Source organism: Prionailurus bengalensis, chromosome B2 (genome assembly GCF_016509475.1).
Source record: "Prionailurus bengalensis isolate Pbe53 chromosome B2, Fcat_Pben_1.1_paternal_pri, whole genome shotgun sequence".
Taxonomy (NCBI): domain Eukaryota; kingdom Metazoa; phylum Chordata; class Mammalia; order Carnivora; family Felidae; genus Prionailurus; species Prionailurus bengalensis.
The window spans coordinates 78,350,109-78,365,496 of record NC_057349.1 but is presented as its reverse complement, the minus strand read 5'-3'; the positions used below and the strand labels follow the sequence as shown (position 1 = coordinate 78,365,496).

General features: G+C 37.7%; 1 protein-coding gene across 7 annotated transcripts in view; it reads left to right on the top strand.

Moving 5' to 3' along the window:
• The window catches only part of RARS2 (arginyl-tRNA synthetase 2, mitochondrial), an 81,447-nt gene that overhangs the window by 23,369 nt on the left and 42,690 nt on the right, over positions 1-15,388 (top strand). For 5 of the 7 annotated variants that reach the window (XM_043591904.1, XM_043591901.1, XM_043591902.1 and 2 more), the window contains exons 3-5: positions 2,445-2,547; positions 4,123-4,206; positions 11,231-11,328. In XM_043591904.1, coding sequence (XP_043447839.1) covers positions 2,445-2,547; positions 4,123-4,206; positions 11,231-11,328 — 285 coding nt within the window. Of the gene's footprint in view, positions 1-352; positions 442-2,444; positions 2,548-4,122; positions 4,207-11,230; positions 11,329-15,388 lie in introns of all 7 variants that reach the window. The other 2 variants (XM_043591908.1, XM_043591906.1) reach the window with 2 other exon arrangements.

Below are 15,388 nucleotides of genomic sequence, written 5' to 3'. Positions count from 1 at the left end.
TGCGGCTGTGTTTGCCAGCCCCTCACTTCTGAGGGACTGCAGATTGACCCTTTATGACTCTCTGGAGAAGAGTCTCACTGAGCAGTGGCGTGGTGCCCGCCCACCCCAAGGAGTGTTCATGGGACCATGCTGCTGCTGATGCTCACAGACTGTGGCTGGGTGCCGGTCTGCCCCAGAAGAAGTTCCCATGATTGTGTAGTAGCAGTGTTTCAGGGGTTATGGTAGATCACAGCACACATCTGGTACCAGGCTTCCCACGTAATGTCGTTCCAGCACCAGCAAATGTTGTTCTCCAGGGTCCGCTGGGACCTTTGTTGGATGGCCTCACCCTTTCTCCCAAATATCCTCCCAGCAGGGGAACCGCCTCTTCCCGTGTGTCCTGAAGACCCCTTGCACCTTTCTGCTCCCAGGGATTCGCCCTTCCCACCAGACCACCACCAGGTATCAAGCTGCAGAGTTTCAGACTCTGCACTCCCCCTGTTTATAGAGTTTTAATGGAATTTAAACCCTCTCTTTTCTCCTTTCTCCCTTTTTTTGTTCAGTCCTTTGCATACTCTTTCTTTTTTCTCCAGCTGTTTTCGGGGTGTGGGGGGGTGAGATGCTTTCCCATACTCTCTGCACATCTCCATCCTCTCTCCGCAAGCAAGAACAGCTCCTGGCCCTCCACGGCTTCTCTCCCCTAGTTCACCTCTCCGCACTGCGTACCTGCCAAGTTCTGTGGTTCAGGTTGTGCAGATTATTGTGTTAATCCTCAAATCAGTTTTCTAGGTGTGCAGGATGGTTTAGTGTTGATCTTGGCTGTAATTCAGGGAGGAGAGATGCAAAATAAAATTTCTAGTTTATTCCTCCATCTTGGCCCCTCTAAGATAATAAAATTTTTTAATTAAATTTAATTATTTTATCACTCATGTCTAGATAAAATTATAGATGCTTCTTATTCATAATTTTTTTAAACCTCAGAAGATCACATGACCTCTTTGTGTTTCCTGGATGTTTGAGAGCGATTCTACCTATATAGTCCTATTACACCTCATGTAAAGTATCCTACCTATATGTCAAAATTTTAATCTCTGGTATATTCACATCTGTATAATTTCACTTAATATCGTAATTGTTCTTACTACTTTCTATTTAACCTTTTAAAAAATCTTTGCGTGTTCATGTATTATTCCCATCTTTTTAAACTAATTTCTTCAATTTCCCACATTATTGGTGCAAATATGTGGTAAACTATCAAAGTCCTTTGGTAAGAATAAATACATTCAAACCTTATGTAAATTTCCCCAATTAAAGTTAGTCTTTAAGAAATTGAATTGTCATGTCCTCAGGGCTCAGGACTCAGGACTGTTTAACATTTTTATTTAACATCAGAACTAAGATTAGTATTATTTATTCAGGACTTAATTTCTCAGCACAATGTGAAATAGGTACCATTATCATCACCATTTTACTAGGGTACAAGAGAAGTTAAGCAAAGTGCTTAAGATCACACAGAGACTGATTAATAGATGAACTTGGGTCTGCAGTTATAGCTGAAATGTTTAATGGATGAGTTTGGGTTGGTAAGTATAATCCGTACTAGGTTGCTGGATAATGTATTAAGGCTCAAGAAAACTCTTCTAGTTTTTTTGTTTTTTTTGTTTCCTGGGGTTTTGGGTGAGGGGGAAGAATGAGAATATGAGTTGGGGAGGGACCAAAGGAGAAGAAGAGAGAATCTTAAGCAGGCTCCATGCCCAGCACAGAAATGGCTCAAGAAAATTCTTTTTGTTGTTGTTGTTGTTGATTTTAGGAGAGAATGTGCATGCGGACACATAACTGGGGGAAAAGGCAGAGAGAGAGGAGAGAGAATCCCAAGCAGCCTCCATGCTGTCAGCGCAAACCCAAAGTGGGGCTCAATCCCACAAACCAGGCTTGAGAAAATTCTTAGTGGTTTTTGTTGACCAGTTGTTTAATGTAATGTGAAACAGATACCACACAGGGTTTTTTAGGCATGTCCCTGAGTTTCAAGAATGGTAACAAAGTTCATTTATGCCCCTCTAAAATACATTCTTTTGTCTCGATGACAATGGACTAGACAGTAGTTTTATCCACTTATTCTGCCCATAGAGTTTCATTCTCTAGTTCCTTATTAAATATCAGATGTTCCAGCATGGGTAAATATGTAGATGTTTGTATATCAATTAAAATTTCATTATACTTTGAGCTACCTATCTCAGATTGTAAAACTACGATTAGGTAATAGAAGAGGAATTTTAGAAGATAAAGTTCTAAATAAATATAAGGTGATATTTCTGATTTCTTTGCTTTATATTTTGAAAGCATAATCCTTTCATAAAATTGTATCAATGTGGAGAACCCATAGTGGCTGGTCTTTTTTGTTGTTGTTATATTAGTAATGTTTTTAAGATATAATAGCTTTTTCCTTTTTCAATTTCTGTCTTTAGAGAAGTAGCTGATTTTCAGCTTTCTGTGGATTCTCTATTGGGAAACAACAATGACCATTCAAGACCAGATGTTCAAGTTCAAGCCACGAGACTGGCAGAGAAGGTACTTTAGCACTATTATCTTTTTTTGACATTACAATCTTATTATTTTTTTAAAGAAGAAAAAACTCTGCAAGCTATTTCAGCCATAATAATGATTTAATACGTTTTTTTTTGTTCAAAGCACTTGAAAAATACAATTTAAATTCATTTTAGCTGTATACAGTAAGGTTAAGATGATTTTTCAAATTAGTTAAAAAGCATTCCTCTTGAGCTGACATTGTTCAATTTTTTGATTAACTACTTACAGGAGGAGTGAAGTGTTAATTAAATTTACAGATTGAAGCTGGACAGACTTCTGAATTTAAGAGAACACGCTTGATAAATTAGAGCAGTGGGTTGTAATTTTTAAAATTATTTTCTGAGAAGATGAGCATTAAAATATGAGAAGAAATGATTAGATGTAAATAGAATCATGATTGCAGAGAAGAAGTGGCTAGATGATTTAATAAACGTCTTTCATTTCTAATTTCTCTGATGGGTTTGGTATCTAAAAGAGGAGTTGAAAGGATTGTAGAGAATGACCAAATCTTTTTAGTGTAATACCATCAAAAACAGGGTTTTTTAAATAGAGTTATTACATGTGAGACAGAGGCATCTGGGCACACTGAATGATTGGAACAATGAAAGTCACCATCATAGAAAAAGATGCATAAAGATTGAGTATAATCAAAGAGCTTTGGTAGCTGAGCAAGTATTTAATCAGAAAATCAACCCAGATTTTTATCAGGAAGTACACCAGGAGTAGAATTGTACTAATTACAATACTTAGTCTCTTCCCCCATCAACTGTGAGTTCTTAAAACTAAAGACTAGTGCCTCTTCAGTGATAACAGGTATCTCCTCAAGGTTCATGGGTATTATCAGGTGCTTTTAAATCTAGTAGGTTAAAATCCTAAGGTATATTCAATGAGGACAAAAGGTTTAAATGATTTCTATTTCATGTGTTGATACAAGTGCTTCAGCGTAGGGCCTGACAGAATGGCATGTTCTGTGGCTCTCGTGCAAGGTAGGAGAGAAAAATTTTTAGATTTTTTTTTTTTTTTTGAAGTAATCTCTACACAGGGTAGGGGAGATAAAGAGTTCACTACATGTCAAGGCACATAAGGTGGGCATAGAGTGATGCTGGGAGAATTTGAGGTGAGGGAATGGGAAAGAGGAAGAGATTCTGAATAAAGAATAGTGGTCTAGTCCAGAAACAAAGAAAATGTTGTTTACCCAAATAGAGTGATAAAAGTAAACAGATTGGCTAACGCCCAGGTCCAGATACAATGACTGGGAGATATGATGCACTTGGCTGCCTTTGGACTCCAATTTGATAGTATTAAAACTACAAATCTCAGGGTGCTTGGGTGACTCAGTTGTTGAATATCCAACTCTTGATCTTAGCTCCGGGGGTTGTGAGTTCAAGTCCCTTGTTGGGCTCCACATTGGGCATGAAGCCTACTTAAAAATAAATAAATAAATAAATAAATAAATAAATAAATAAATAAATAAATAAATATTTAAAAATAAAAATTACAAATTTCAATATGTATATTTTATAACATACCTAGTTTACTTGATTTTTATCTTTTCAGCTAAAATGTGATACAGTGGTAAGTGAAATCAGCACTGGTCAAGGGACTGTAAATTTCAAAATAAACAGAGAACTATTAACAAAGGTAAGAATGGGTTCTATTCCAGCTATGCACCTTTAGTCTCTGATTTAGCTATGTGATTTTCCTTCAGTTCTTAAACTTCGTCTCCTCTTGCCTCAAACTTTGCACATTCTGATAACCCTCCCTGGAGTGCCACCCCAAGTTAACTCCTGCTTATCCTTCAGCTCTTGGTATTTCCTGGGTTGGGCCTTTCTGTCTTCTTCATATATGTACTAGCACTGGATAGCTCTCCTTTATAGAAGTTGTCCTAGTTGCTGGTTTATATTCTTTTTATTTGATTAATGCCTCTTGCCCTTTAAACTCTAATTTCCATCAGGGCTTATAGCATCTGTTTTTCTCACTATTGGATCCCCAGTTCCTAGCAAAATGCCTTGCATGCAGTATGTGTGAGATAACTATTGTTGAATGAGTTAATGGACTCTGTATGGAATACACGAAAAGTACTGCTGATTTTGGCTCTCTGGTAGCCTGTAATCTGTTGGACGCGTAAGATTTATATAGAAGAAACCATGAGACAGCTTATTCTTTTAATAAAACAAATACTAAAACAAAAAAGTAGAGGTGACTGGGTGGCTCAGTCAGTTAAGCTCTGACTCTTGACTTAGGTTCAGGTCATGATCTCAAAGTGGGTCGCTGGGCGTGGAGCCTGCTTAGGATTCTCTTTCTCCCTCTGCCCCTCCCCACCTCTAAAAAACAAAACAAAAGAGCAACAAACGAGGTGGATTGATACAATAAGCCTAAGAAGGATCAGAATACTCAGGTTGGCCTGGAGGAGTTGGGGAAATGACATAAAGGAATTGGGTCTCATGTATGCTTATGGAGGATAAGTAATCCTGGATAGGCACGGTATGAGATTTTTTGTGTAGAGTTTCGTCTCAATTTAACTTTAAAGTTTATCATAATGCATGCTTTGGTCTGTTGTTTTAAAAAATATGTACTCTGGTATTGAGTTGGTCAGACTTAGTCAATGCTGCAGTCCTGAATTGAAAATAATTATAAAACCAAAATTTCTAATAGTATAATTTCTCACCAAGGTTATATAGTTTATTGGCATTTGCCCATCAGCCCTGTAATCCTTCTGAAGGAGAGTTAGTGTTTCATGCTTGTTTCTAGATCTTTGAACTTTTTTATTTTATCTTTTTTTCACTCCTACTTCAAGGTAAATTAGTTAACCAAAATCATTCACAAGGACAGGAGAAATTTTGAGCTTGTTAAAATGTGTCTACAATCTGTTGGTCTCTTGATAACATTTGATGTCAATTTAGTAACCATTGAGTCTAATTTACCATTTCTAAATAAGTAACTCTTTCTTCCAGTTGCAGTCTCAATTTTTTAAAATTTATTTTATTTATTTTTTGATAGAGCAAGCGGAGGAGGGGCAGAGAGAGCGAGAGAGAAAGAGAGGGGGACAGAGGATCTGAAGCAGGCTCTGTGCTGACAGCCAAGCCTGATGTGGGACTTGAACTCACGAACCACAAAATCATGACCTGGGCCGAAGTCAGATGCTTAACCAACTGAGCTACCCAGGTGCCCCATCAGTCTCAGTTTTTATGGAAACAGTGCAGTTCGCCAAAATGCCCATCAGACTTCAGACTGCTTCATAGGCAGCAGTTATCTTACCTCTTTTGTTTTCCCTCAGATGGGAAACTGTGCTGTTAGATGGAGTTTGCCTTTGCAACCAGCTTAACTGAAAGAGATATGGTTTATATATCAGGCAAGGCATATATTAATAATTTAACATTTCAAAGGCCATGAATTTTCATACTTTATTATATTATAATGAATAAGCTATTAGTTTTTCTGTGATTTAAGGATGCACGCTAGCTTGCTTATTCCCAAATCCTTCTCAGTTGACAACAGAAGGATAATATCCAGGGCTTTGAGATCCAGCTTTTTCACCTGGAAATCCTCCCAACATTATAGCCTTGAGGATCTGGATCGTAGAGTGATTTTTGTTAAGGAACAAGCAGACTGCTTACAGTTGCCCTGCTTGGTGTTACAGTAACCATACTTCCTAAACTAGTAAGAAAAAGGGGTACTGAATGTGCCTGTGTTACGTTACAGTTTTTTTTTAATGATATTTCTTGTTTGTTCAAAGCCTAATTTCTTCTACATCTGGCTCCATTATTTTCAGGCCTTAAACAATAGTCATTTGCATATGTAATGAATTTTTCAGATCACATCAAGAAAAAAATTCAACCCTTTGGGACCATTATTAATACATTTTTTTGCATATTAATGTTATCAAGATTGACATGTAGCCAATGACCTGTGTCCAAAACTTACTTCTCAAGCAGAGAATTACGAATTTGTCATTGCTTACACATGTACAAGCTTAGCCTTGCATAAAAACGTATCTGTTCATGCAGTACAATTGAATTATTAACACTGGCAGCACCAGGAATGATTAAATGTTAGCTTACGTTTGGATCACTAACAGTGGCAATATAATGTCTTCATATAAATCATCCTCAAAGGGAGGAGACTAAAATGTGAAATTCAAGGCAGTAGGAAGTACCAAATCATGGGGACTAGATGATAAATTTTTCAAAGCTATAAGATGATTTGACCAATACATACGTTGTGAAGAGCTGTCACTTTGGTACCAAGCTTCCACCTGTCAGTAGCTTACATATGACTTTCAAGAGTAATTTATGAAGAGTAATTTAGAATAATAGTTTAGGGGGAGAAAAAAAGAAAATATGAGTTTAACTAAATGGGAAAAAGGCAAACAAAGTCTTGTTTTTTGGGTGTGCCTTAAAAGTACACAATGGAGGGGCGCCTGGGTGGCGCAGTCGGTTAAGCGTCCGACTTCAGCCAGGTCACGATCTCGCGGTCCGTGAGTTCGAGCCCCGCGTCAGGCTCTGGGCTGATGGCTCAGAGACTGGAGCCTGTTTCTGATTCTGTGTCTCCCTCTCTCTCTGCCCCTCCCCCGTTCATGCTCTGTCTCTCTCTGTCCCAAAAATAAATAAACGTTGAAAAAAAAAATTAAAAAAAAAAAAGTACACAATGGATAACATCATTTTTGGTTCACATGTACACATGTATTTTTTATTTGCCAAATTCAACTTTGCATGCTCTACTAAAACTTAAGAAAAAAAGACAGAAAAAAAGATACTAATTAAGTGGCTCTAATTCTGCTTATTATTTTACTAATTGAGCTTATGCCAAAAAGCAGTAGATGCATTCAAATCACGTGTAGTATCAATAGGCTGAACACATGGGAGGAATGATTAAGCACTTTCCAACTATTGACCAAAGAATTAACTAGACAAATAGTAGTAGCTTCCTTAGAAATCATTCTAAGAGCATCTTACATTTTAACATTTGACATTTTAATGTACCCATTGATGAATAGATGGGCCTCTAGTTTATTCATCTATTGGAATATCATGAAACTTTACTAGCTCACTGACATTCTGTAGTTAAAAACTTTGAGTTCCCACTAGTTTAATAAACTTTCTGCTTATTATTTGCGAGGTCCCGAGGGTCCTGCCCTCAAAGAGTTTATGATCTAAAAGAAAAGCATAAAAAAATAGTGTTACGGTGTAATGTGTAGTGGGTATGATAATGTGATGAATAATATAATGGAGGCATGTATAAGTTGCAGTCCAGTGTAAAGAAAGGTACACATAAGTCTGTCTTTCATTAATTTTTTTTGATGTTTATTTTTGAGAGAGACACAGGTGTGTGCAGGGGGAGGGGCAGAGGGAGAGGGAGACGCAGAATCCAAAGCAGGAGCTTTGGAGCTGTCAGTGTAGAACCCAACGTGAGGTTCAAACTCATGAGCCATGAGATCATGACCTGAGCTGAAATTTGACACTTAACCTGACTGATCCACCTAGGTGCCCACATAAGACTGTCTTGAGAGAAGAAGCAATCTTAAATTGGGATAAAGATGAAACTGTATCCGGGACTCCTGGCTGGCTCATTTGGTAGAGGATGCAACTCTTAATCTCAAGGATTTGAGCCCCACACTGGGTGTAAAGATTACTTAAAACAAACAAAAAAACAAGACTGTATCTGGGAGATGCAAGGGCAGGCCTTCCAGGCCGAAGAGATAGTCTGGGCCAGAGTACAGACAGTCGAGAACATGGTATTGTCTGGCACTGTCACTCACTGGAGTGATAGCATATGGTTTGCACATAGGATGGCACGGGGGAGGATAGGAAATTATACAATGTGGAGGGCCTTATATGCCCAGCAGAAGAGTTTCAGCTTTTTCCTATGTCATTATTTTCCATGGTGTGTTATATGTATCACAGGTGGTACATTTGATAATTTTCGGTATTATACTAATAAGAGTTAGTTTATTTTGATATTATATACTTCTTGCAAAAATTATAAAAGCCTAACATTTCTAGGGGCACCTGGGTGGCTCAAATGGTTACGCGTCTGACTCTTGATATCAGCTCAGATCTTGATCTCAGGGTTATGAGGTCAAGCCCCATGTTGAGCTCCATGCTAGGGGTGAAGCCTACTTAATAAAAAAAATTTTTTTTTTAGGAACAATTCTAACTTGTGACTTTTACGGATATTATAACATTCCTTTTAACAAATCAGGTTTCTCAAAATTTTTTAAAAAAGTAAAGGTAATATGCACATAAAGTAAAAGTCAAACCAGAAATTGATAAAATATTTTAAATGTTAGGGAATTATTGCAAGATTTAAATAGAACATACACTTAATTAAATATGTATGTTATATAGGGATGTAGTTGTGTATTACTGTTTTGGTTGTTTTTGTAGTGGTATAGCTGACGGATGATGAAGATATAAACCAGGCCACAGGGGATAACTGTAATGATACTTAGGAGATAGCATGTACAAGGTTTGGTAGTTAATAGATGATTGATTATGAAGGTTGTGGGAAAAGGGTAAACTTTAGGAACTCCTACACCTCTGACTTGGTTAGCTGAGTGAGGGGGTATAGTTCATAGAAGTGGAGAAGGCAGAAGGAGGAGGAGTATATTCCATTTGAAGTGCCTTAGATGTCCATTCTTGGAGTTGGACATACCAGTCTGTGGCACAGGAGAGATTTTATTATTAGGTAAGTAGTGGTTGAAGTCTTAGGACTTTATACCTAGGAGAAGTATAAAGTAGGGAGCTAGAAGCAAGAAAGGAGCACAGGCTGGGGAGCGGAGGGAGCAGTGTAAGGGGAGCCTGCAAAGGAAACTGGGAAGCAAAAGTCAGTAGAAAGTAATGTTACAACCAAGGACAGAGGATGGTTGCGAGGAGAAGAGTAGTCATTAGCTAAGGTGATGTTTGAAAAGTGGTCACCTTGGGGAAGGTGGTGGGTTAGGCCAGATGATCAAAAGGGACTCTAGACTTTTGCCTTATCTTGTTTAATTTTTCAGTTTATAAAAAGTGTGCTCATAAAGGTAATACATTAGAGAATTTAAGCATTCAATTAGGTTTGGCATTTCAAATTTTGATTTTGAGAGCACTTGGAATAAAACAGTTGAGAAGGAAGCTGTAGGTAGCACATTGATCAGATTGTCAGTGGAAGGTTTGGAAGTGGGGCAGGTAAGATAGTCCTTTACTAAAGCTGCTTTTTTGTTTGTGCCAGAGATGTTAATGAACTGAGGGTCATTTGTTAAAGGAGAGTTTAACTTACTGTGATTGCCTTTTGTGGAGTCTGCCATCCATTATACATAGAGGGATGGAAAGTGAAATGAATGGGTAGATGTTAACTTTAGAATAATCTGACTATGAATTCCTCCCCTCACTAGTATTGACCTCCCCCACTTGCAGTTTTGGCAGCCATAGTCTTAGAGTAATTAACATATAATGGGCCCCTAGTGTATGACACACACTATTCTCCTTAATGTCTCTGTATATTCATCCTTACTCTCTGTGTCCTATATTTTGTGAGTGAAAGGAATAATATTTTCTCTCTGTCCTTGTGCAAATACATACTGTTTCTGAACCTTAGTTTTTCATCTACTAAATGGGAAATGTTGCCCATTTTATGGTTTTGTGAGGCTAAGGATAGCATAAAAGCATCTGGACTTAAACCTAGCACTTTGTAGATGCTTCTTAAAAGTATTGTTTTGCTGCCTCCTGCTACTTTCTTTGCCTTTTCCATTAAGTGACCATTTTAACCAACTCTTAATGATAGTAAAATTCTTCACATCATAAACTACATATTTAGCACTCAGAATACAGTTCATGAAGCAAAACCAATGTAAGAGTAAAGAGAAACCTATCATAGAAAATTCAAACCCCTAGACTAAAAAATGAACGCATAAATAAATGCATCACGCCATTAGCAAAAAAGGAAGTGTGAATTTTGTGAACTGTATAATCTTTCTGTGTTCATTTCTAAAAATGGAATATGTTTTGGTTGTTTCTGTGAGATGTCCTTGTTTTTTACTTATGTAGCCAGTAGGCATTTGAATTACAGGTTTGTGTTTTCTACTGTTCATGTGATCGTTAGTATTACAAGAGTAGCAGCAGCATGCAGTAGTTAATACATTAGCTCTGGAGTGAAAAAGGTTTTGCTACATGACTTAATAGCAGTATGACCTTGGGAAGGTTCTCTGTGCTTCTCTTTCCTTATTTATAAAAATAATACTTCTCTCTTAGGGTTGTTGTAAGGATTAAATGAGTTAATGCATAGAAAATGCTTAGAACAGTGTATGCACATAGTATGCATTCAGTAAATATTAGATGCTCCTGGTTTTGCTGTTACTATCTGCTGTGGGACTTTTGGCAGTTACTTAACCTCTCTAAACTTCAGTTTCTTTATCTGTAAGATATCTATATCATTGGTTCATGTAAGAATAAATAGATGTGATGTATAAAAGGGCACAGAGCCCCCATAGATGTTAATTCTTATTATTACCGTTCTGACTGGCATTAGCAACCGGAGGAGGGGCTGACAATGCTGTAAAATGCTCAGTTCCGTAAATTAGAATGAGCAAATAAGCAATGTTTACTTCATTACCAGTAAGCAAAGTAATTAAGTAATTTTTAAAAACTGCAGTTTTTTTCTGTCATTAAATCTCATACCTTTTACTTTTCAGACAGTACTACAACAAGTAATCAAAGATGGCTCAAAATATGGGTTAAACAGTGAGCTATTCTCTGGTCTTCCCCAGAAGAAGATCGTGGTTGAATTCAGGTGCGTGCCAACTCATCTTAAGTGTTGGTTATCACAGTGGCTGGGCAGTTATGTGGTTTACCATTATCATCTTGGGCTTCAGGAAATTACACAAGAAAAATAGAAAACCAGTGAGATTTGTTTTCTTAACAGTACAGTGAATTGATCACTGTACCATGAATAAAAATTTTGGACTCCAATAAAAAGTCTAGTGATTATGGTGGTTTTTTTTTTTTAATTATTTAATAGTTACTTTTTTTTGGAAGAACTGGTTTTTCCATTTTAGTAAACTCTTAAAGGTAATGGTTACTGCCACATTAAGAATTTTAAAGTAATGTGATTACTGGAGAGCAAAGCCTTGTAGCATTTGTAATGTATATTTTTAAAATTATCGGAAAAATAGGTTGAAATTTTAATATGCCTCTAAATAATCCTCTTAATAACTTTCTGATATGCTGTCAGTACAGCCATCTAATATTTTTTTTTTTTATTTTTATTTTTTTCAACGTTTATTTATTTTTGGGACAGAGAGAGACAGAGCATGAATGGGGGAGGGGCAGAGAGAGAGGGAGACACAGAATCGGAAACTGGCTCCAGGCTCCGAGCCATCAGCCCAGAGCCTGACGCGGGGCTCGAACTCACGGACCGCGAGATCGTGACCTGGCTGAAGTCGGACGCTTAACCGACTGCGCCACCCAGGCGCCCCAGCCATCTAATATTTGAACTATTTGTAGGTAGCCAGAACAGAAAAGGGAACACTTTCAGAGTGCAGCTTGACCAGTTGGCAGCTCATGGAAATGATTAGAGATGCTGTGTGTGCCTTCCTAAAAGCTGAAGAGTCTTGATGAACTGTTTTCCTACTTGGAAAATTAGAACTTGCTATACTATAGCCTTTTGTTTTCTTAAGTATATATTTCTGTAGAGGATCTTTAAAAATTATAGAATATTTTAGGTTTCCTGACTATTATAATTTATTATAAAAACTTAGTTATAATTAGCACCTGCATAACCCATGATGAGAGTAGGTTTTATGGATTCCACATTTGTACTGTCTATGCCACTCATTTGTGTTCTTAAAAAAGGCAGATTCTCTAAAATTCAGTAAACGTGTTTATGGTAAGGATTGGTTGCTGAGTAAACTCCTGCTCCTGTGGAGTAGACACATATTATGAATAAATCTTACACTTGCAGTGAACCCCAATCATATTTAAGGTTGAGTTTAAACATTTGTTGCATCTCAGAGAGGAGATGGACTAGATGAGGTCATCTTCACACCAGAGAGGAACTACACTAAGGCCATCCCTCAAAGAAAGTTGCCTTCCATTTCTGTTATCTTTTCTTGTGTAACAGGCTATGCTAAAATTCAATATAGGAGGGCACCTGGGTGGCTCAGTTGTAAAGCGTCCGGACTCTTGATTCCGGCTCAGGTCCTGTCTCACTGTTTATGAGTTCAAGCCCTGCATCAGACTCCATGCTGACAGTGCAGAGCCTGCTTGGGATTCTCTTTCTACCTCTCCCCGCCCCCCCCCCTGTCTCTCTGTGCCACTCCCCCACTTGCTCTCTCTTTCTCTCTCTCAAAATAAATAAACTTAAGCATTTTTAATAAAATTTAAAATAAATAAAGTTTAATGGAGCACAGGCTTGCACTTTCATTTACATTTTGTCTATAGTGGCTGCTTTTATACTGCCATGGCAGTTGAGCAGAATTGAATTGAATAGTTGAGGTAGAGACCAGGTGGCCTGCAGGCCTGAAATATTTACTATCTGATTCTTTAAGGAAACGTGTGTCAATTCCTGATTAGTGTCTTGAAACAACCATTTTAATGTTTATGACACTATAGATCAGGAAATCAGGGATGGCTTAGCTCAGTGGTTCTTTGGCCTGTTATCATATGTAGCTCTAGTCATATAGAGACTATACTGGGGGTCAAAATTCAGGTGGCCCATTTACTTGTTTGGCAGCTTACCTGAAGGATGGCTGGCCAGTCATCTCTCTCTCTCCACAGTGTCTCTTAAGCAGAGTTAACCAGACTCCTTTACAGAGGTTCTCAGGGCTCCAAGATGGTAAAAGCATCTCATCTTGAAACAGGCATAGCCTCATTTCTGTCACATTCTGCTGGTTTCAAAGCAAGTCACAAGATCAGCCCCGAATCAGGGGGAGGGAAAACAAATTAACTACGTTTCTTAATGGCGAGAGTGGCAAGCTTGTGGTTGTCTAATTCTTTTCATTCATGTCTTTAAATTGATGCAGGACTTCACCTCCTCTGGGAGGCGCCTACTTCAGTACCATATTCCTCTTCTACTTCTTGCTGTTACCTAACCAGCAGTAAAGGAAAATCAGTAGAGAAGTGGTATAGTATCTGTTACCATGCATTCATCCTTGAAATAATGCTATTGTAAGTTTCTTGAAACTTGAAAAGTTGCCACCAGCGTTCACTTTTAACACGTTCTTTCTTATTGTCACTTGACCTTCATCATCCCTTCTTCCCAACCAAACTTGAAATACCAACACCTCAGTCTTCCTTATTCATTGATTCTCTTGCTTTTCTCCTGTTTTTGTTTCCCATGTAATAATACTCTTTTGTTTACACTTATAAGAAATGTCTAAAAGTAGCCTGTTCTATTTGAGTTGTATTCTGTAAGCTATTTGTATGGCTTTTTCTTTGTAGGCTTTTTTATTTGCTTATGGATTTGCTCCTCTTGTGCTTTTTCTAAAGGATTTAATAAGGAAGTCTGGAATTTAAATGAGCATTTGAATGCTGATGAAGGCAGAGTCCATGTCCCAGCAGCCATCTTTGCTCTCTGTTATATTCCATCTGGCATTGCTTTGTCCATAGCTGCTCTTTCCCTTAGAAGTTTTCCATATGCTATGATGCTTACCATTGTTGTTTCAAAGTAGAGACAAACAAGTGAGGGACAGGGTCAAAGTTGATAGGAAACATCATTCTTGAATTTCTTCTGAAAATGAGAGAGGTGGGAGAACAGAGCTTTTTAAATATATAGTATCTTAAATAGGGTAACTTTACCCCCCAAAAACAAGAGATAAGTGTTCAAGAAACTTGCCCTCTAAGTTGAGGTGTTGATGGTAATAATTGGTTAAGTAACTTGCTCAGGGCCATAGACTAACTCTGACTCTGAAGCCTGTATACTTTACCTTTACTGCCTTTCTGACATACAGTATTGTCATATATTTTGTCAGATCTAGGAGTATCATGATAAAATGCCAGAGTAGAGGACTGTCCATCATATATGAGCTCTAGCTGAGTAGGTGGTATAAGACTTGAAGCTAACTGCTGTTGCCTCCCTCCTCTCTGCAGAGTCAGCCTTTCCTATTTTGTACAGATCAAACTTTCAGGAACAGTCAGCAGTGGTGTACTTTCCTCTTCTTTCTCAGCTCAGTCTTCCCCATCCCCTGCTATTCCCCAGTGTGAAGTGTTCTCGCAAAACAGATTGAGGACCTCTAGGAAATTGAGAATCTAGGAAATTGAGAGATTGGGTTACCAGTTGTGACTATTAGTAACTGACTCGACAGTCTTGGATAGGACAGTTTATTTTCCTGGTTTCTTATCTGGAAAATAAGAGCAATAATATTTGTCTTTTCTTAAAGATTGAGGAAATTACATACTTTTTTTTTTTACAAGATTCAGTAAGGTATCCAAATTATAAGTCATTCACCAGGGCTACTTTTGTTGCCAAGGGACTCGAACTTGTACTTTCTGTTTCATTGTATTTGTTCTGAGTAGGAAAATGGTACCAAAGAATAGCATATTGATGGTTCAAAAGGGACATTTTGTCAAGGCTGAAAACCTAGGTAGATGCAGTTCTTCCAGTCCTAGAGAAAACAATACAAAAACTCTGCGAAAACTTAAAAAAAAAAGATAATCTAAATAACTAGCTTGATCAAATTCAAAGATTATAAAAGAATATTCGGTGAAAAGGAATATTCTTCCCCATTCCCATTTCTTAGTTCTTGCCTTATGGGCATTCATCAATACTAGTTTCCTGTTTACCTACCTAGAGATAGCCTGTTTTTACACATTGTTCTGCTGCTTACTTTTTTCACTAAATAATGTCTTGTATT